The 23,007-nt window shown below is 41.5% G+C and overlaps 1 protein-coding gene across 1 annotated transcript; it reads right to left on the bottom strand.

The window, feature by feature from the left end:
* Positions 1–79: 79 nt before the first annotated feature.
* Positions 80–23,007, bottom strand: LOC139459904 (uncharacterized). Its single transcript, XM_071241628.1, has 12 exons — positions 22,915–23,007; positions 19,300–19,488; positions 18,204–18,283; positions 17,248–17,382; positions 15,366–15,478; positions 14,671–14,786; positions 13,028–13,140; positions 12,343–12,488; positions 10,278–10,399; positions 9,509–9,681; positions 7,667–7,780; positions 80–2,775 (listed from the first exon to the last, which is right to left on the bottom strand). Exons 2-12 carry the CDS (start codon positions 19,453–19,455, stop codon positions 2,511–2,513), a joined length of 1,533 nt encoding a protein of 510 aa, XP_071097729.1. The 5' UTR covers positions 19,456–19,488; positions 22,915–23,007; the 3' UTR covers positions 80–2,510.

Here is a 23,007-nt window from a genome sequence, read left to right as displayed (position 1 = left end):
TGTTGATTCTTGACATTCTGAATATTTCTTTCAATTGTTCCATGTTACAGAAATGACAAACTTTAATACTGTTGGAAATAAATATTTTATTTGTTGCATATGTTGTGTATTTACAAACATTCATCATCCCTGAGAGATTGAAGACATGGGGTAAAAGGGAATCAGTAATTTCATTTCACCCCACAAATATCATATACATGAAGGTACACTGTTTGGCATTAGTGAGTGAGTTGGGTTTTAGCCGCTTTTGACAGTATTCCAGTTATATCACGGCGAGTCAGCTTAATGTGTGAGGAAAGTCCGAAGTGATGCAGGTCTCAGACGTTTACCACTTCGGTGAAACCCACGAGCACGGGTATGGTGCTGACAAACCTAGAAACATAATCGGGGCGAACCGGGATTCGAACCCACAATCAGGTTTCTGGCGTGCCCAAGGGACGCAACTCTGCACAGTGAATCGCGGCACCTTAGATGACTGGGCCACTCGTGTCCCCTTTAGCATTAGTAATCTGTGAGTTAGTAAACTAATCATCTTGTCATATCACTGTGACAGAAATTAACATACCTGGGTAATATACTTTGTTTATGTCTACAGGTTTGGCCTTCTATTAAATGAATGTTTTCAATATTCAGCATAAGACAGTTATGTGAGTGAATGAGTCATATTTTATACCCGTTTTTGAGTGAATGAGTTGGGCCTTACGCCACTTTTAGCAATATTTCAGCAAAATCACGGTGGGAGACACCACAAATGGGCTTTACACATTGTACCCATGTTGGGCATCAAACCCAGGCCTTTGGCGTGACAAATGAACTCTTTAACCACAAGGCTACCCCACTGCCCCGACAGTTATAAGAAGCCATAAGAAAATACAAAATATTTTTTCTGACGATCATATTCACAATATGAGCAAAGTAATACTGGTGAGACCTTGATACTAAATGGCAGATCAAAATCTATATCCCCACGCACTCACTCACTCACACCACAAGAGGAGCTCAGACACTTGGTATGCTGCTGCAATGTCATTTGTGATACACAAACATTATAAAGTAAGAAACATTGTTAAAAGTACACAAATATCTACTCGCCTGGAGCTAGGTATGAGGAAAATCATGTTAGTGATCTAATTGCTTGAATAATTAGAAAAGAGAATAACAATGTTTCACACACACACCAGACACATTCCTTGAAGTAAGTATTGCATTCGATGTATATATAGAAAATCACATATGAGTACCATCCAAGTTTGCATAATGATACTGTTTGCATGGTGACGCATTCAGCACTACATGTGGGTGTGGTATCTCATAGGTGTGGCCAGCTGTCACAACACATGGAGCACTACAGGTGGGTGTGGTCAAGCATCTCAAGGGTGTGGTCAGCAATCAACACATGGAGCACTACAGGTGTGTGTGGTCAGCAATCACAACACATGGAGCACTACATGTGGGTGTGGTCAGCTGTCACAACACCTTGAGCACTACATGTGGGTGTGGTCAGCAATCACAACACATGGAGCACAACATGTGGGTGTGGTCAGCTGTCACACGTGACACATTCAGCACTACATGTGGGTGTGGTCAGCTGTCACACGTGACACATTCAGCACTATATGTGGGTGTGGTCATCTGTCACACATTCAGCACTTCATGTGGGTGTGGTCAAGCATCTCACAGGTGTGGTCAGCAATCAACACATGGAGCACTACAGGTGGGTGTGGTCAGCTGTCACACACATGACACATTCAGCACCAGAGGTGGGTGTGGTCAGCAATCACAACACATGGAGCACTACATGTGGGTGTGGTCAGCAATCACAACACATGGAGCACTACATGTGGGTGTGGTCAGCTGTCACAACACCTTGAGCACTACATGTGGGTGTGGTCAGCAATCACAACACATGGAGCACAACATAAGGGTGTGGTCAGCTGTCACATTTAGCACTTCATGTGGGTGTGGTCAAGCATCTCACAGGTGTGGTCAGCAATCAACACATGGAGCACTACAGGTGGGTGTGGTCAGCTGTCACACACATGACACATTCAGCACCAGAGGTGGGTGTGGTCAGCAATCACAACACATGGAGCACTACAGGTGGGTGTGGTCAGCAATCACAACACATGGAGCACTACGGGTGGGTGTGGTCAGCAATCACAACACATGGAGCACTACAGGTGGGTGTGGTCAGCAATCACAACACATGGAGCACTACATGTGGGTGTGGTCAGCTGTCACAACACCTTGAGCACTACAGGTGGGTGTGGTCAGCAATCACAACACATGGAGCACTACGGGTGGGTGTGGTCAGCAATCACAACACATGGAGCACTACAGGTGGGTGTGGTCAGCATTCACAACACATGGAGCACTACAGGTGGGTGTGGTCAGCAATCACAACACGTGGAGCACTACGGGTGGATGTGGTCAGCAATCACAACACGTGGAGCACTACAGGTGGGTGTGGTCAGCAATCACAACACGTGGAGCACTACGGGTGGATGTGGTCACACACGTGACACATTCAGCACCAGAGGTGGGTGTGGCTGTATGGTCAGATATCTCACTCGTCTGTATTTATAGCCAGGAACCATGTCAAACTTAAAGTTGTTCAGTAAGGTAACGAGGATGGCCTTGGCTTCTGTCACGGCGAAGCGGTGCCCGATACACATGTAAGGGCCGGCGGTGAAGGGCTGGAACTTGTACGGGTTGATCTCCTGGAGGAAGCGCTCGGGGCGGAAAGCGTTGGGGTCCTCCCAGTTCTCGGGGAGTCTGCAGATGAGTTAGTGAAGATCATTTTGATTCCCAACATCATTTGAACAAATCAAACATTTCTCTGATTTCTTGTTTTGACCATAAAATTCAAATCTTGCGTACACAAAATTATGTTAAAATGAACATACTACTCAAAACAAGTTAAAGATCACCTACAACTGTAAAGTGTGTTTCAATACCCACCAGCCATGACAGATTCACCATAATCATCTAAATAAATCACATGTTCTTTCACACCTTTTGAGATGTATTTAGCTGAATCTTTTTGCAATATTATACAAAATTAGGTCTGAAAAAGTGGGTGGGTGATTATTGCTTAAGGCCGCATCAGCAATCTTGCAGCAAGATCAGTGAAATCGTAAGGTAGGACAATCAAGAGAAACAACAGACTGTTGTTTATATACTACTGAAGATTTGCTAAGGACCAAAATAATCATCATTAGCAAATCTTCAGTAGTATATTAAACAATGATACAGACATTCCTGGCTACACACACACGCACATGCACACACACATGCACACACACATGCACACACACATGCACATCACACTACCAGCAGCCAATGCAGTACACACAGTTATCACACCGGCATAATATACTGATGGAAATGAATAAAGGAACACTAAGTTGTGGACAGTCAATTGACATGCTATCATGGGTTTCCAGCCAAATACATGTTGGAAACAATGCACACAAACACAACTCAACAGTTGATTCTGACATGTTAAATTTGTATGCGCACTATTTCAAATATACAGACAGCAAAGTTTATTTCCCTATATTTTTCATTGTTCCCGTATTCATTTCGTTCAGTTGTTAACATGTTACTGTTAACAATACCACATAGCTACTGTTAACAATACCACATTTACTGTAACAATACCACATAGTTACTGTTAACAACACCACATAGTTACTGTTAACAACACCACATAGTTACTGTTAACAACACCACATAGCTACTGTTAACAACACCACATAGTTACTGTTAACAACACCACATAGTTACTGTTAACAACACCACATAGTTACTGTTGACAATATTACATAGTTACAGTTAACAACACCACATAGTTACTGTAACAACACCACATAATAACTGTTAACAACACCACATAGCTACTGTTAACAACACCACATAGTTACTGTTATAAATATCACATAGTTACTGTTACAATACAACATAGTTACTGTTGACAACACCACATAGTTACTGTTAACAATACCACATCGTTACTGTTGACAATATCACTTAGTTACTGTAAACAACACCACATAGTTACTGTTAACAACACCACATAGCTACTGTTAACAACACCACATAGTTACTGTTAACAACACCACATAGCTACTGTTAACAACACCACATAGTAACTGTTAACAACACCACATAGTTACTGTTAACAACACCACATAGTTACTGTTAACAACACCACATAGCTACTGTTAACAACACCACATAGTTACTGTTAACAACACCACAAAGTTACTGTTAACAACACCACATAGTTACTGTTACAATACAACATAGTTACTGTTAACAATACCACATAGTTACTGTTACAATACCACATAGTTACTGTTAACAACACCACATAGTTACTGTTAACAATACCACATAGTTACTGTTACAATACAACATAGTTACTGTTAACAATACCACATAGTTACTGTTACAATACAACATAGTTACTGTTAACAACACCACATAGTTACTGTTAACAACACCACATAGTTACTGTTAACAATACCACATAGTTACTGTTGACAATATTACATAGTTACAGTTAACAACACCACATAGTTACTGTTAACAACACCACATAGCTACTGTTAACAATACCACATAATTACTGTTACAATACAACACAGTTACTGTTAACAACACCACATAGTTACTGTTAACAACACCACATAGTTACTGTTAACAATATCACATAGTTACTGTTAACAATACCACATAGTTACTGTTAACAACACCACATAGTTACTGTTAACAACACCACATAGTTACTGTTAACAACACCACATAGTTACTGTTAACAATACCACATCGTTACTGTTGACAATATCACTTAATTACTGTTAACAATACCACATAGTTACTGTTAACAACACCACATAGCTACTGTTAACAACACCACATAGTTACTGTTAACAACACCACATAGCTACTGTTAACAATACCACATAGTTACTGTTAACAACACCACATAGCTACTGTTAACAACACCACATAGTTACTGTTAACAACACCACATAGTTACTGTTAACAATATCACATAGTTACCGTTAACAACACCACATAGTTACTGTAAACAATACCACATCGTTACTGTTGACAATATCACATAGTTACTGTAAACAACACCACATAGCTACTGTTAACAATACCACATAGTTACTGTTACAATACAACATAGTTACTGTTAACAACACCACATAGTTACTGTTAACAACACCACAGAGTTACTGTTACAATACCACATAGTTACGGTTAACAATATCACATAGTTACTGTTAACAATACCACATAGTTACTGTTAACAACACCACAGAGTTACTGTTACAATACCACATAGTTACGGTTAACAATATCACATAGTTACTGTTAACAACACCACATAGCTACTGTTAACAACACCACATAGTTACTGTTAACAATATCACATAGTTACCGTTAACAACACCACATAGTTACTGTAAACAATACCACATCGTTACTGTTGACAATATCACATAGTTACTGTTAACAACACCACATAGTTACTGTAAACAACACCACATAGCTACTGTTAACAACACCACATAGTTACTGTTAACAACACCACATAGTTACTGTTAACAATATCACATAGTTACTGTTAACAACACCACATAGTTACTGTTAACAACACCACATAGCTACTGTTAACAACACCACATAGTTACTGTTAACAACACCACATAGTTACTGTTAACAATACCACATAGTTACTGTTAACAATACCACATAGTTACTGTTACAATATCACATAGTTACTGTTAACAACACCACATAGTTACTGTTAACAACACCACATAGTTACTGTTAACAACACCACATAGTTACTGTTAACAATACCACATAGTTACTGTTAACAACACCACATAGTTACTGTTAACAATATCACATAGTTACTGTTAACAATACCACATAGTTACTGTTACAATATCACATAGTTACTGTTACAATACCACATAGTTACTGTTAACAATATCACATAGTTACTGTTAACAACACCACATAGTTACTGTTAACAATACCACATAGTTACTGTTAACAACACCACATAGTTACTGTTAACAATATCACATAGTTACTGTTAACAACACCACATAGTTACTGTTGACAATACCACATAGTTACTGTTAACAACACCACATAGTTACTGTTAACAACACCACATAGTTACTGTTAACAATATCACATAGTTACTGTTAACAACACCACATAGTTACTGTTAACAATACCACACAGTTACTGTTGACAATATCACATAGTTAGTGTTAACAATACCACATAGTTACTGTTAACAACACCACATAGCTACTGTTAACAACACCACATAGTTACTGTTTACAACACCACATAGTTACTGTTAACAACACCACATAGCTACTGTTTACAACACCACATAGTTACTGTTAACAACACCACATAGTTACTGTTAACAATACCACATAGTTACTGTTAACAACACCACATAGTTACTGTTTACAACACCACATAGTTACTGTTAACAATACCACATAGTTACTGTTAATAATACCACATAGTTACTGTTAACAACACCACATAGCTACTGTTAACAACACCACATAGCTACTGTAAACAACACCACATAGTTACTGTTAACAATATCACATAGTTACTGTTAACAATACCACATAGTTACTGTTAACAACACCACATAGCTACTGTTAACAACACCACATAGTTACTGTTAACAACACCACATAGTTACTGTTGACAATATCACATAGTTACTGTTAACAACACCACATAGTTACTGTAAACAATACCACATAGTTACTGTTGACAATACCACATAGCTACTGATAACAACACCACATAGTTACTGTTAACAACACCACATAGCTACTGTTGACAATACCACATAGCTACTGTTAACAACACCACATAGTTACTGTTGACAATACCACATAGTTACTGTTAACAACACCACATAGTTACTGTTAACAACACCACATAGCTACTGTTGACAATACCACATAGCTACTGTTAACAACACCACATAGTTACTGTTGACAATACCACATAGTTACTGTTAACAATACCACATAGTTACTGTTATCAACACCACATAGTTACTGTTAACAACACCACATAGGTACTGTTAACAACACCACATAGTTACTGTTATCAACACCACATAGTTACTGTTAACAATACCACATAATTACTGTTAACAACACCACATAGTTACTGTTAACAACACCACATAGTTACTGTTAACAATACCACATAGTTACTGTTACAATACAACACAGTTACTGTTAACAATACCACATAGTTACTGTTGACAATACCACATAGTTACTGTTAACAACACCACATAGTTACTGTTAACAACACCACATAGTTACTGTTAACAATACCACATGGTTACTGTTAACAACACCACATAGTTACTGTATATCAAATTTCATAATACATGCAGAAATGACAAGTTGGGCAAAACTGATATTTTAGTATTATTCAGTTTTTTTATGTGTAATGCTGCAATATCCCAGCCAAATGAATAACCTGTAAATAAGAGTTTGGACCAGATAATCCAGTGATCAACATTTTCCGCAACAATCCATGCTGTGGGGGTAAGAGGACACCTGGCGTCATCACTCACCTGTGCAGACCCCCGATGCTGATGCCAACGACGGTACCAGCGGGGATGAAGTAGCCGCCCAGGTTGTCATCGTTAATTGCCCGGCGGAACACATTAGACACTGGTGGATACATCCTGGCAATAAAAGAAACACAGCTTCACCTTATGAGTGTGTGTAGTTATGCAATAATCACTGTATTAAGCACCCTATTCCAATAAGTGCCCCCCCAGACTAGTATGTAAGTATAAACTTTATCAGCAACCCCTACTGAGGCTGAACATTTACATGATGATCCTTAAAAAAGCAGCAGTGTAAAAGGGGCATACTATTGCCAAGTAAATATTACCAAAAATGTTTGTTATATGACACTAAATTGAACTTGATTTTGAAATCCCCCCCACCCGTTCTATCAAGTTTTTGATAGGCATTAAGAAGTTGGGAGAACATGAATACATGACACTTTTTTATGGATAGCAACTTCTTATATTCTTTGTACAATGGGGGGCACGGGTGGCCCAGTCGTCTAAGGCGCCGCGATTCGCTGTGCAGAGTTGCGTCCCTTGGGCACGCCAGAAACCTATGATATGGGGTTCGAATCCCGGTTCTCCCCAATTATGTTTCACTGAAGTGGTGAACGTCTAAGACCTGCATCACTTCGGGCTTTCCTCCCACATTAAGCTGACACACCGCGATATAACTGGAATACTGTTAAAAGCGGCGTTAAACCCAACTCACTCACTCACTCACTCACTCACTCTTTGTACAATGTTTCAGAGCTACTTCTTGTTCCTTCATCAGGTGAAGTAGCTCTGAAACATTCTACCCAGTATCTATTTTCTATATTCAAAAAATATTTACCTGCAACCACTGATAAACGATGATCTTAAATCTAAGTGGGTCAGAAAAACGCGGATAACTGGTTCTATTGTAGCCATTATCTCTGACATTGAGAGCAAATGAAGACTAAGCTCAGGATTACCTTCCTTCTATACTGTTGACTGAGTACAGTGAGCCTCTTTAAAGAGGACCCTCTTAGTGAGAAAACTGCGCTTCCTGGGAAATTACCATTGGGAGCGTGTATATATCATCAATCTGACACAAATACATGTCCATGATTCTTTAATTCAGAAAATGTGTTTCCTCTGACAATCTCCCAGCAAATATGATGGTGTTCTGTAAATAATCAAATCTAGACCAGACAATCCAGTGATTGACATAATGAGCATCGATGTCCACAATTGGAATACGATGATATGCATCAAACAAGTCTGCGAGCCTGACCACCCGATCCTGTTCATCACCTCTTTCGACAAGCATAGTCGCCTCTTACAACAAACATGGTCGCCTCCTACAACAAACATGGTCGCCTCTTACAACAACCATGGTCGCCTCTTACAACAAACATGGTCGCCTCTTACAACAAACATGGTAGCCTCTTACAACAAACATGGTTGCCTCTTACAACAAACATGGTCGCCTCTTACGACAGTTGCTTTTACCACAAGCATAGTCTCCTCTTACAACCATGGACGCCTCTTACGACAAGCATGGTCGCCTCTTACAAGCATGGTCGGCTCTTACGACAAGCATGGGTATATGTTCACGGTATATGTTAGCAACTGTACTTAATGGAGCTTGGACAAAAACAAGATGATAGATAACATGACCACTGATTCATACTGTATGTATCAACTATCAGCAAGGTCATATACTGTATTAAGCACCCGGGTCCTATATGTGCCCCTTACCAACTTGTCTATTAACTTATGTATGGTTTAAAAAGTGTGTAAATTGTTTAAGTTCCCTAGGAACTAATGACACAAATACGTTTGGGAAGCTGCTGTATGCTGCTGTGTTCTGACCTGAGGGACTCCTTGACCACACAGTTGAGGAAGGTCATCTGGTCAAGCATGTGGCTGGTCAGCTGACTGGAAGAGGATGGGAGCAGGGTTCGGATCTCTGACCGCAGCTTGTCCTGGACAGCGGGATGCTCCCCGAGCAGCAACAACGTCCACGTCAACAGGGTGCTGGTGGTCTGTGAAAAGAGGTACAGTGGATGAGCCCCTCCAGCAACAATAGCAGCATATAAATCAGTGGGGTGCTGGTGTGACAGACAGGCACAGTGCATGAGTGGATGGCTGAAACTACACCAGCATCAACGGTAACAGTATCTTCAGCAGGGTACATTTGTAAGAGGAACCGTGCATGAGTGAATTTCAGTAGCTGCCCCAGCCACAATAACAGCATCTACATCTGTGGGGTGCTGGTGGTTTGTGACAGACAGGCACAGTGCATGAGTGGACGGCTGAAACTACACCAGCATCAACAGCAACAGTATCTACAGCAGGGTACATTTGTAAGAGGAACCGTGCATGAGCAAATTTCAGTAGCTGCCCCAGCCACAATAACAGCATCTACATCTGTGGGGTGCTGGTGGTTTGTGACAGACAGGCACAGTGCATGAGTGGACGGCTGAAACTACACCAGCATCAACAGCAACAGCATCTACATCTGTGGGGTGCTGGTGGTTTGAGACAGACAGGTACAGTGCATGAGTGGATGGCAGGAACTCCTCCAGCGTCTTCACCAGTGGGTTTTACTGAATGCCACACTTTGGTTGACTGAACTCACCTCAAACCCAGCAAACAGGAAGCCAGCAATCTGATCAAAGATGACATTGTCCTGGAGAGAATTGCCGTCCTCATCCCTGGCCTGGAACAGGATGGACAGCAGGTCTCCTTTATGTTCAACTCCTGAAAAAGTCATGGAGAAGTGGATGCCCAGAATGTACTCTCTAGACTCAAGCATCTGAGACACAATAGTAACCAGGTTATCCTAGCCTCTACAATCAGACACTAGAGAAACCACGGTATTCCTAGCCACAACAATCAGACACAAGACAAACCACGGTATTCCTAGCCACAACAATCAGACACTAGAGAAACCACGGTATTCCTAGCCACAACAATCAGACACTAGACAAACCAAGGCATTCCTAGCCACAACAATCAGACACAAGACAAAACAAGGTATTCCTAGCCACAACAATCAGACACAAGAGAAACCAAGGCATTCCTAGCCACAACAATCAGACACTTGAGAAACCAAGGTATTCCTAGCCACAACAATCAGACACAAGAGAAACCAAGGTATTTCTAGCCACAACAATCACACTAGAGAAACCAAGGTATTTTTAGCCACAACAATCACACTAGAGAAACCAAGCTATTCGTAGCCACAACAATCACACTAGAGAAACCAAGCTATTCCTAGCCACAACAATCAGACACATGAGAAACCAAGCTATTCCTAGCCACAACAATCAGACACTAGAGAAACCAAGGTATTCCTAGCCTCAACAATCAGACACTAGACAAACCAAGGCATTCCTAGCCACAACAATCAGACACAAGGGAAACCAACCTATTCCTAGCCACAACAATCAGACACTAGACAAACCAAGGTATTTCTAGCCACAACAATCAGTCACAAGAGAAACCTAGGTATTTCTAGCCACAACAATCAAACACTAGATATACCAACGTACTCCTAGCCACAACAATCAAACACTAGATATACCAAGGTACTCCTAGCCACAACAATCAAACACTAGAGAAACCAACCTATACCTAGCCACAACAATCAAACACTAGAGAAACCAACCTATTCCTAGCCACAACAATCAAACACTAGAGAAACCAACCTATTCCTAGCCACAACAATCAAACACTAGAGAAACCAACCTTTTCCTAGCCACAACAATCAAACACTAGAGACACCAACCTATTCCTAGCCACAACAATCAAACACAAGAGAAACCAACCTATTCCTAGCCACAACAATCAAACACTAGGGAAACCAACCTTTTCCTAGCCACAACAATCAAACACTAGAGAAACCAACCTTTTCCTAGCCACAACAATCAAACACTAGAGAAACCAACCTATTCCTAGCCACAACAATCAAACACTAGAGAAACCAACCTATTCCTAGCCATAACAATCAGACACAAGGGAAACCAACCTATTCCTAGCCTCTACAGGCAGAGACACAACAATCACATATGTTGCACAACATAGGTGCTGGCAATAACTGTCATGTAACTACTGACCTTAATATTGACAACTAAAACATTGGTATACAAACAAAATTTACAGATGCAATTGCTGTCAGCACAATTCCAGGTATATGACTGCAGCCGGTAAATAACTGAGTATGACAAAACAAACCAGTGATTGATATGATGAGCAAAGTGAGTGAGTTAGTGAGTTAGGTTTAACACCGCTTTTAACAGTATTCCAGTTATATCTGCTTAATGTGGGAGGAAAGCCCGAAGTGATGCAGGTCTTAGAGATTTACCACTTCGGTGAAACCCACGAGCACGGGTATGGTGCTGACAATCCTAGAAACATAATCAGGGCGAACCAGGATTCAAACCCCCAATCATAGGTTTCTGGCGTGCCCAAGGGACGCAACTCTGCACAGCGAATTGCGGCGCCTTAGACAACTGGGCCACCTGTGCCCCATGATGGGCAAAGACCCATGATGACACACAGTCAAATAAGTTGGCGATCACCAGATCAATTAAGTCACTTCTAACGAAAAGCAAATGTAGATACTTCTCAGTCTTGTACTGAGAACAGAACAACAAACAAGATGGCTAAAGCAGCAAGATGGTTGAAGGTCATAAGCTCACCTTGACCCAGTTGTGTGTTCTCCAGCTGGGTCCTCTTCTTGCTGATCATGTCCATGATGGCGGACACAAACGTCTTGTTGTCCTGCCACAGTTGTCGGTTCTCTTGGGTTGGAAGTGAACGGAAGAATGGAATCATCTGCATCAATCTGGAATGTTGTTAGAATACATGCTGCTGTGCTCTGACCTGAGAGACCACACCTTTACTGATCTGGAACTACAGTTCTGATTTAACTGATCTGGTTATGTGAGGTGAGGTGAGGTGAGGAGAAATTGGGTTTAACGTCGCGTCAAAGATTATTGCACTTATATAGCGACGTGCATGGACGTGTGTGTGTGGCTGCTTGTACTAGTCCGGACTGATGCAGATTTATAATGCTAGCTCACTGAGATACCATGCCGCAGTTTAACATGAATACCCCACTCACACACAGTATACTGACTCCGAGCCGACCGGACCTTGTTTTAGCCCCTTAATGCCAAGCACCAGACAGGGTAACAACAAGTACCATCTTTTAACATCTTTAGGTATGACGCGGTCGGGGATCAAACCCAGGACCTTCCACTCTCCAGGCAGACGCTCTACCACTAGACCACGGAGGCGGTTGATATGTTTCTACAATATGATTTAACTGATTTAACCAGCTTCATTTTGTTGACCTGACACTGCGGCCCTGAATGTACTGACCTGAGTCTACTGCCCTGCAGGATCCGTCGGAAACTCTGGACTCCAGCAGCTGTTGGGTTCTCCACAGCGTGCAGTTGGTAGTCAAACCCACACTCACAGATGAGGTCCAGCGTCTGGATAACACAGGGACCAGTCATTAGGGCGATAACAAGGATGCATGTCAGACTCAGGGACCAGTCATTGGGGCGATAACAAGGATGCATGTCAGACTCAGGGACCAGTCATTGGGGCGATAACAAGGATGCATGTCAGACTCAGGGACCGGTCATTGGGGCGATAACAAGGATGCATGTCAGACTCAGGGACCAGTCATTGGGGTGATAACAAGGATGCATGTCAGACTCAGGGACCAGTCATTGGAGTGATAACAAGGATACCTGTCAGACACAGGGACCAGTCATTGGGGTGATAACACGGATACCTGTCAGACACAGGGTCCTGTCATTGGAGTGATAACAAAGATACCTGTCAGACACAGGGACCAGTCATTAGGGTAATAACAAGGATGCATGTCAGACTCAGGGACCAGTCATTGGAGTGATAACAAGGATATCTGTCAGACACAGGGACCAGTCATTGGGGTGATAACAAGGATGCATGTCAGACACAGGGGCCGGTCATTGGAGTGATAACAAGGATATCTGTCAGACACAGGGGCCGGTCATTGGGGTGATAACAAGGATGCATGTCAGACACGGGCCGGTCATTGGAGTGATAACAAGGATATCTGTCAGACACAGGGGCCGGTCATTGGGGTGATAACAAGGATGCATGTCAGACACGGGCCGGTCATTGGGGTAATAACAAGGATGCATGTCAGACTCAGGGACCAGTCATTGGGGTGATAACAAGGATGCATGTCAGACACAGGGGCCGGTCATTGGAGTGATAACAAGAATGCATGTCAGACACAGGGGCCAGTCATTGGGGTGATAACAAGGATATCTGTCAGACACAGGGACCAGTCATTGGGGTAATAACAAGGATGCATGTCAGACTCAGGGACCAGTCATTGGGGTGATAACAAGGATGCATGTCAGACACAGGAGCCGGTCATTGGGGTAATAACAAGGATGCATGTCAGACTCAGGGACCAGTCTTTGGGGTGATAACAAGGAAGCATGTCTGACACAGGGGCCGGTCATTGGGGTGATAACTAGGATGCATGTCAGACACAGGGACCAGTCCTTGGGGTGATAACAAGGATGCATGTCAAACACAGGGACCAGTCATTGGGGTGATAACAAGGATGCATGTCAGACACAGGGACCAGTCATTGGATTGATAACAAGGATGCATGTCAGACACAGGGACCAGTCATTGGGGTGATAACAAGGATGCATGTCAGACACAGGGACCAGTGCTTGGGGACATTTAATCAGAACTGGGCCACCTTTCTACTAAAAGTGAATACCTTTTGTTACATAAATTGGTATCACATCCTCAAATGATTCAAGTTATTATACTCCTTTATGCTTATTTGAAAAAAAGTTACCTTGTCTATCATACACCAGAAACATTAGGGATAGAGACAAAAGTGAACTTCTCAAAAAAAGTGCCTGAGCTTGATAGATGCTGGTCCAGCAAACACAAGGCAGCCCCTGAAACCTGCTCCAACATCTTTATCAAATCTCTAGCCTCACCAGCCTCATCATGGTCATCTGAGCGTCCACTTGAGTCACATGACCCTGCTGTGTGACCGCCGCATCCCACATGGCCACAATGTCCTCTGCCCGTTTCACAAACGTTGGTATGAAGCCTACAGGACAACACGCCACTGATTCAACAATATGTCAACAGTAGAAGAAACATTAATCTATTTATCCAAAATTACTAGAACTTTATCAGGAATCAAATGATAATACATAAACAATGATTAAGATAGAAGCATATACTGAAGTTATTCTCGTTTGTTTCTAGGGATTTACCTGGGTTATTTATTTTGGGGGGTCAAGGGAACTCAGAGTCTGTAATTTTTGTGGGGTCACAAGTTAAATGGGGGGTCTCCAAATATCAAAAACTGAATGCAGTACTCGGCATGCTTACAGGCCGCGAACTCAAAGATCATGAAGCAATTGTCTTGCATTTCTAAAATGATTCTGTACCAAAACTAAAGTGGTAACAGCATGTACTGTTTTTGCAGTAGTTTTCTACCCCAGATCTTCCTGGATCGATGGTATAATGACACATCTTCCTAGGTCCGATACAATCCCTCTGTCGTAGTGCTGTCAGAATCATATGAGGACTATTTCAGGATCTAGCATACATGTATTCCACCTCAGTAGTCTCCTGCCCTATCCACATTTGCCTTAGATCTGGTTCAAACAGCGCCACCTACTTTCAACAGTGCTGTGTGAGAAGGCAGGGTTCATGACCTTCCTGAGGGCGTGGTGCTCGTCTCCATCCATGAACAACACAAACCTCCTTGCCAGGCTCTGGATGTTGATGCTCCTGCAACAACTCGGACAGTTGCACACATTGCCTTGACACTATGATAGGTAACATTTGGAACTCACTTGAACTGTTTAATGATTGCAGTGAATTTCCATGTCAGCGAGTATTGCTTGTTTGCTTAATGACCGCACTCAGCAATATTCCAGCTATATGATGGTGGTATAAACACACCAGACAATCCAGTGATTGACATCATGAGCATCGATGCAATTGGAATACGATGACCTGCATCAACCAAGTCAGCAAGCCTGACCACCTGATCCGTTTTTGGTCGTAAGAGATTGCTGATAAAGTAACATTGCTTTCATATTCTTTATCGTGATAGGTGTTCTCCATATTCCAGGGGTAGAGTTAACAACAAATTTGTGTGTAACCTGTAGGGTTTGCACCTTTTAAAAGTTACTGGCCCTTCTCTAAACTAACCAGCCTACAACAAAATGGTGCGGAGTGCAAAGTGACCGAATCTGAGGTCGTCTAGCCACCAAGCCATCTTCCCAAGGCCAGTGAGTTAACTGACTATAAAAGTCCAGTTTCCACCCTTGCCGAACTAGGCTGGTATTATGGAGTTAGATTTTGGCTGGACTAAGAGTCTATGCATAGTCCAATCAAAATCGTGCACCGCAATCGAAATCCGGTTCGTAAAGTGTCATGCAGATTTCGGTCCACTGCAGGATTTGCAAAGCATGTGCACCGCTAACTCGTTGTCAACAGATATTTTCTGAATCTTTTCATGTTTTTAATCAAGGTGCTCAGGTGATTTGATGCACTTCCTGATGTAAGACTCGTTTTATCACAATATAGATCTTGATTATCGATCAGATTGTCTTGACTGGGCGCCACCGTTTTGTTTGAAGCAAATGCAAGTGATACGAGAGGTTAAATCTGATTGGTCAATAGGAGAGGCATAGAGAGGATATAACTCGTAATAGCTACTGGTGGCGCTATGATCGAGCCCAGGAATTCCAGCCTAGTTCGGCAAGAGTGGAAACTGGACTTTTAAAGTCTGTTCACTCTCTTGCCTCGGGAAGATGCCACCAAGCAGGACCAGAACTCTCACCCATAACCTTTTTTCTTGCACTCTGATATAAAATCTTGGCTTCAATTTGCCTCATTTCATTGTCATTTATGAGCAAATACAGAAGTTGTTGTACACAACAATATCTAATGATGCAATTAAATATATTAAACATACACGGAGAAGGGGTGAAAGTTTGACTAGCCAGACGTGCCATCTACTTTATGTTTCAGCATGCCCTTTGTAATTTTACCTGGCCACATGTCACAGGCCAGTAGTTAAGATAGACACAATTTTTATGGATAACAACTTCTTTAATACTGTAAAAGGTGACTTTTCGGGATAGATCCTTATACCGTTGTCAAGCAAGACTGAATGAGGGACATAGTGCAGCATATATATAGCAAGTGGAGGATTAACAGTAGAGGATTAACAGTAACAACAAGGGCATCCGCCAACTTCTAAGTAATGCCTATCAAACAATTTAGGCCAGTAGTTGCACCAACACTGGTAATCTAACACTGGGAGCAGATGGCCAACAGCCAAGTGGCTATATCCTAACTGGGACACACTCATCAAGAGGCCATCTGCACAACCAATGCCAATTTCACAAATATGTTTTAGGTTGTTAATGGAGCACTCAGTAATTTTCCAGTACATGTTAGTGTAAAATAGTCAAAAATATTAACCAGAGGCCTATTTCTGCCCTGAAAACCACAATTCAGTGAGAAATTTAATTTGTGTGACATACGATCTAACTCGCACATAGTTCTTGCTGTTGGTGACGCTGATGTACTTGACAAGGTCAGGGTCAGCCACGAGGACACGCCCCTCGCCATACAGGAAGTAGTATCGGATGATGCGGGACTTGTATGTCGTCATCCACCTGGACATACGAGGAAACATTCACCAAAACAGGTTGACATTTACAGAATGAAACATTGTGACAAATCATATTTTGTTAAGCATACGTGTTAGAGAGTTCATCCTTCTGAATCTTGCTGTCAGCAAAAAGTACAGCAACTTCACCACCACCTGTTCCTAACCAGATAACCACTGATTGACGTCATGAGCAACATTAAAACAGAGTGTGAGGACACACAATCAAGCAGGTCACCCAAGTGGGTCTGTACAAGGTTTTCTTTCTGTAGCTTGGTTTTTCAAGTTTTACATTTAGGCCAGATCATGTTTTTTTATCTTGTACTACAGATTCTTACAGTGCCACATATTGAAGGACGCCTCAGATTTTGTTTGAGTAAGAATTAATTTATTTTTTAAACATTGCTTCACAATTCTTTTTATTTTACACAAGACATCAATCTGTTTTTTATTTTTTTGTTAAACATGTGGTTTATAGACCTATCTATGTGCCAAGTTTGTTGATAAATTTTCAAGCACTGCTCCGGAAAGGGGCACAACTGCCATTTTCAGTCAAAGTTAAAGTCATTGACATGGAAACTCAGAAAATAAATTGTTCAAAGTCCTAATAAAGGAACCAGTTCACCACTAGACCTATCTATGTACCAAATTTGGTTAAAATATCTCTCATGGTTTTTCAGCTATGCGCCGGAAACAAAACCTGACTGACAGACAGACAGACAGCACCCATTCCTCTATCTCCCTTCCACTTCGCACGATGATGTCCCAGACACCACCTGCCAGAACAGGTGCATCCCACGCATCGGTCCACAAAGTCTCATCACTTACTCTATGGTGTTGCTCATGGCTTCAGCTCGAAGGGCATCAAACATGTTTCCCACGACAGGCTTGTAAGGGGGCCCAGGTATCTGTAGGCAGGAGGGGACACTTGCTGAGGTTCATGCACGATTCTAATACATACATCTAGAGGAGGCATGGGGGACCCAGTCACTCAGATGCCACAATTGGATGTCCAGAGTTGCTTCCCTTAGGTGTGTTACTGCCAGAAACCTATGATTGTGGGTTCGAATCCCAGATTCGCCTTGTTTATGTACAAGTATTATACTGGGCTCATTAGTTTAGTTGTAAACGTCTAAGACCTGCATCACTTTGGTCAATCATCCAATAGCCAAGGAAACACCTGTGAAATATCGTAACTACTGTTCAAACTAACTCATTAACTAGTATCCATATAATTGAAAAAAACAAGCATGTCATCCAATCACTCTAACAATCACAGTAACATGCATTGTAACAATCACTTTAACATTGTAACAATCAGTTTAACATTGTAACAATCACTTTAACATTGTAACAATCAGTTTAGCATTGTAACAATCACTTTAACATTGTAACAATCAGTTTAACATTGTAACAATCACTTTAACATTGTAACAATCAGTTTAGCATTGTAACAATCACTTTAACATTGTAACAATCAGTTTAGCATTGTAACAATCAGTTTAACATTGTAACAATCAGTTTAACACTGTAACAGTCACTGTAACAAAAGTTGGTTGGTTTGTTGTTTAACGCCACACTCAGCAATATTCCAGCTATATGACGGCAGTCTGTAAATAATCGAGTCTGGACCGGACAATCCAGTGATTGATATCATGAGCATCGATCCATGCAATTAGGATCAATGACATGTATCAACCAAGTCAGTGAGCCTGACCATCCGATCCTGTTAGTCGCCTTTGACGACAAGGATATATATAGTCGCCTTTTACGGCAAGCATGGGTTGCTGAAGACCTATTCTACCCCGGAATCTTCACGGGTCATCACTGTAACAGGCGCTAATAATAACATTTACAATCACTGAAACAATCACTGGTTTTGTTTAGGCGATGATCTGTCTTGACTTGTAATCTATGAAGTTACCTGTCTGAGCGGGGAGAGGAACGGCTTGACCAGTGTCTTGTACAGCAGCCATGTGCTGCCCCCTACTGTCAAGTACACACCAACATCTCGCCACGTCACTCCCTGGTTGAGTCGGCTGTACACGCCTCTCAGCCATTCCATCGTCCACTCCTTCATCGTGTCGTGGATTGTGGAGGGTGACTGTATACGCTGGGGAATAAAAAATTCATAAGCAAAGGTTGTGGTGGGAAGTACTTAAAATCTATCATTATTCACTGCAGCAGAATTCATGGAGACTTGCATCTTCTTGAGACAAGGGAGTTAACTGACTTTAAAAGACCAGTTTCCACCCTTGCCGAACTAGGCTGGAATCATAGTCATATTGGGGCTGGACTAACAAGTCTATGGTGTACAATTAACAATTAACTAGGTTTACAAATCAATACAATGTTCTGAAAAGTAATTACAATGGCAATACACAGTTGAGTGACAGTACCGAGTAGAAAACGTAACGTCAGTATAATCATAATGGCAACATAAAATACAATAGCAGTGGTGATTGCAAAATGTCAGTGATATTAAAATTCACCCAGCAGCAACAGTGGTCAAGCTTCCAAAATAGGCCTAGACTTGATATCCAGAGTGACAAACATGAACGTCATACAACCGCTGATCTTGATGTGAGAGACGTAATCCACTAATATATACTCTAAATGCCTTCTGGAAGGTTCTGTACAGTACTGGATTAGTCTAGCTGTAACCAAGATTCCAGAAACTTCCACACCGCTGCTTACATCAAATAGTACTACATTCCTGAAAACTAACTATTGTCAAAACACTATGCTGTGAACTTCTACCGAATCTCAATAGAGACAAAGAGCTACAATTGCAATGCTATCTACTAGGACATGACTGCCTTGTAACCTCGTTGTACCATCTTGTTATGTTCCTAGCAGTGTATACAGAGGGTATTAGGGATGTAACGATTCACCGATACCTATGATATCATCCATACTAAGGTACACATGACACTAGTATCATCAGTGTGTGAGATCATGATATGCTATAAATAGAACAGGAACTAATAGGAGTTATCTCCCATGATGGCAGAAGTGGCATAGCGCCACCTGTAAGCATGGCGGACCACAAGGACGTGGTGACTGAGGACACACTGACATTTCTGTTACATTTAAAACTGTTTTGTTCCTGTGGTTTTCTTTGTTAACATTTTTGAGATAAGAATAAATAAATGTATGAAGAAAGAGGTTTTAGAGTTTAATTTCAGTGATTTCATCATTTCTTACTATTTCATGAGGTGTATAGTGATACCAGTAATATCGTGAGTCTGTATCGTGATACGAACCGTATTACAAGATACACGCTATACTCAGCTCTAGTACATGTAGTAGGTATCCATGGAATGCTGCTGCATGTTAGAATGAGATGGAAATGCTAATGTTTTTATCAATTTGTAAAAGTATTTGCAAACATAGAGATATCATGATTCCATGACAGGTACAAGTTTTAATCATACATGATTAAAATATCAATGACATCAATTATACTTTTATGTGAAGCGACCAACACCAGCGGTGTCACAATTTGCCTACCTCACATGAGAATGGTAATTTGAACTGGTTTTTTAAAATGACATTCACCATATTCGTGAATCATTGCTATGCAATAACGCAAAGGAGATACCAGATAGAAAAAACATAGCAGTGCATCGCTACATTTCACAACCACTCAGCTGATTTGGACTTCAAACTCTTACACCTTCAATACGTTCAACATTCATTAACCATAATTTATCATCCAAAACTGGCTCCCACAGGAGATATCGCTTGGATGAGATCAAGCGATATCTACACTGTAGATATCGCTTTTGCGATATCTACACTGTAGATATCGCTGCAATGAAATTACATCACAATGCTTTGCAGACCATTGTGACATCACTGGTTACCATGACGTCACACTCAAATGACATCACTAATGGCTCTGCTACTGAAGCTATTTGCAGTACTTTTTACACTGAAGACACTGCTAATTACTGTCTACAAATTGAAAAAGTTGAAAGAATGATGTTGGATGATAAATAAAATCTCACCCGAGTGTCTTTTGATATCAAATATATCAACACTCGTTGATAAAAGTGGCAAAAATCCTCGGCAAGCCTCGGATTTTTCCACTTTTATCAACTCGTGTTGATATATTTGATATCAAAAGACACTCGGGTGAGATTTTCTATATCTAAATCAACGCATGTATCCAGGTAGTTCATGGGACCAAAGGCCATAGGCAGATACGATCAATACACAGTCTCTACTGACTCCTGAGACAATACTTCACCAACAGAAGGAGTCGATCCACTATACTAATCCTTTCCTGTAAACTCTGAATAACTGAATACCGTGAACTACGTTTACAACGAACATGCTTACAACAAACTGACGGATATAACGAAATGTGTTTTGATCCTGTCCATTTGCTGTATATTTACGGTATATAGATATTCACGATTCGCTGTGCAGAGTTGCGTCCCTCGGGCACGCCAGAAACCTATGATTGTGAGTTCGAATCCCGGTTCGCCCCCCATTATGTTTCTAGGTTTGTCAGCATCATACCCGTGCTCGTGGGTTTCACCGTAGTGGTAAATGTCTGAGACCTGCATCACTTCGGGCTTTCCTCCCACATTAAGCTGACACGCCGTGATAGAACTGGAATACTGTTTAAATCGGCGTTAAACCCAACTCACTCACTCACTATAACAAACTGACGGATATAACAAACTATTATTGGCCCTTGTCCATTTGCGGTACATTTGCTGTATATATGCTTATATCAAATTACGGTTATAACAAACAGAAATTAGTGGTTCCTTTCAGTTCATTATAACCGTAGTTTACTGTAAATATATTCCTACTGTAGTACTGTGGTAATCACACAACAGAGTACCTGAGAACATGTTATTATCTGTCTTAGGGCTAGAAGAAGTTTTTGCTTTTTCGGTGTCCTTCTAATGCTATTGCCTGTACCTATCATGGACCACCTCTGTGGTCTTGTGGTAGAGCGTCCGCCCGGAGAGCGGAAGGTCTGGGGTTCGATCCCCGGCCGCATCATACCAAATGACGTTAAAAGATGGTACTTGTTGTTACCCTGTCTGGCGCTCGGCATAAAGGGGCTAAAACAAGTGCTGGTCGGCTCAGAGTCAGTATAATAGTAGTGTCTGAGTGGGTTTTTCATGTTAAACTGCGGCATGATATCTCAGCAGGCTAGCACTATAAATCGGCATCAGTCCGGACTAGTACAAGCAGCCACACACACACACACACACACACACACCATGCACGTCGCAATATAAGCCAATAATCTTGGACGCGACGTTAAACCCAATTTCACCTCCCTCACCTGTACCTATCATGACCGTTCTATGGTTACAAGGCTGGCAATGATAACTAAATTACTGTGATAGCCAGATATATTGCGGATATCTACTGCAGAGGAACTTGACAAGTTCTGAGCGAGTGAGGTTCATGTTCATTGTAGACTTTGGTTACAAGTTGGGACATTATCACAGCCGTTGTCTATCGCTATACGCTTAATACGAACGAATGAATATCTGTACAGAATTACCTGTTTTTAGCTAGATGTATCCCCAATCAACATGGATCACATGACATCAGTTGTGTGATGTGTGTTCGCATGCTCGATGCAAAATAAAAACAA

Source organism: Haliotis cracherodii, unplaced genomic scaffold (genome assembly GCF_022045235.1).
Source record: "Haliotis cracherodii isolate W230 unplaced genomic scaffold, xgHalCrac1.p SCAF_13, whole genome shotgun sequence".
Classification (NCBI taxonomy): Eukaryota; Metazoa; Mollusca; class Gastropoda; order Lepetellida; family Haliotidae; genus Haliotis; species Haliotis cracherodii.
Note: the sequence above shows the minus strand (reverse complement) of the source record. Positions and strands in the feature narration are given on the sequence as shown.

Excerpts from the sequence above, each read along its gene's own strand:
- LOC139459904 (XM_071241628.1), bottom strand. The coding sequence starts at position 19,455 with ATGAAGGAGTGGACGATGGAATGGCTGAGAGGCGTGTACAGCCGACTC. Across the intron at positions 14,787-15,365 it reads CTCACACAGCACTGTTGAAA|GCTTCATACCAACGTTTGTG; the intron begins GTAGGTGGCGCT and ends GTTGTCCTGTAG. Across the intron at positions 2,776-7,666 it reads AGCATCGGGGGTCTGCACAG|ACTCCCCGAGAACTGGGAGG; the intron begins GTGAGTGATGAC and ends ACTCATCTGCAG.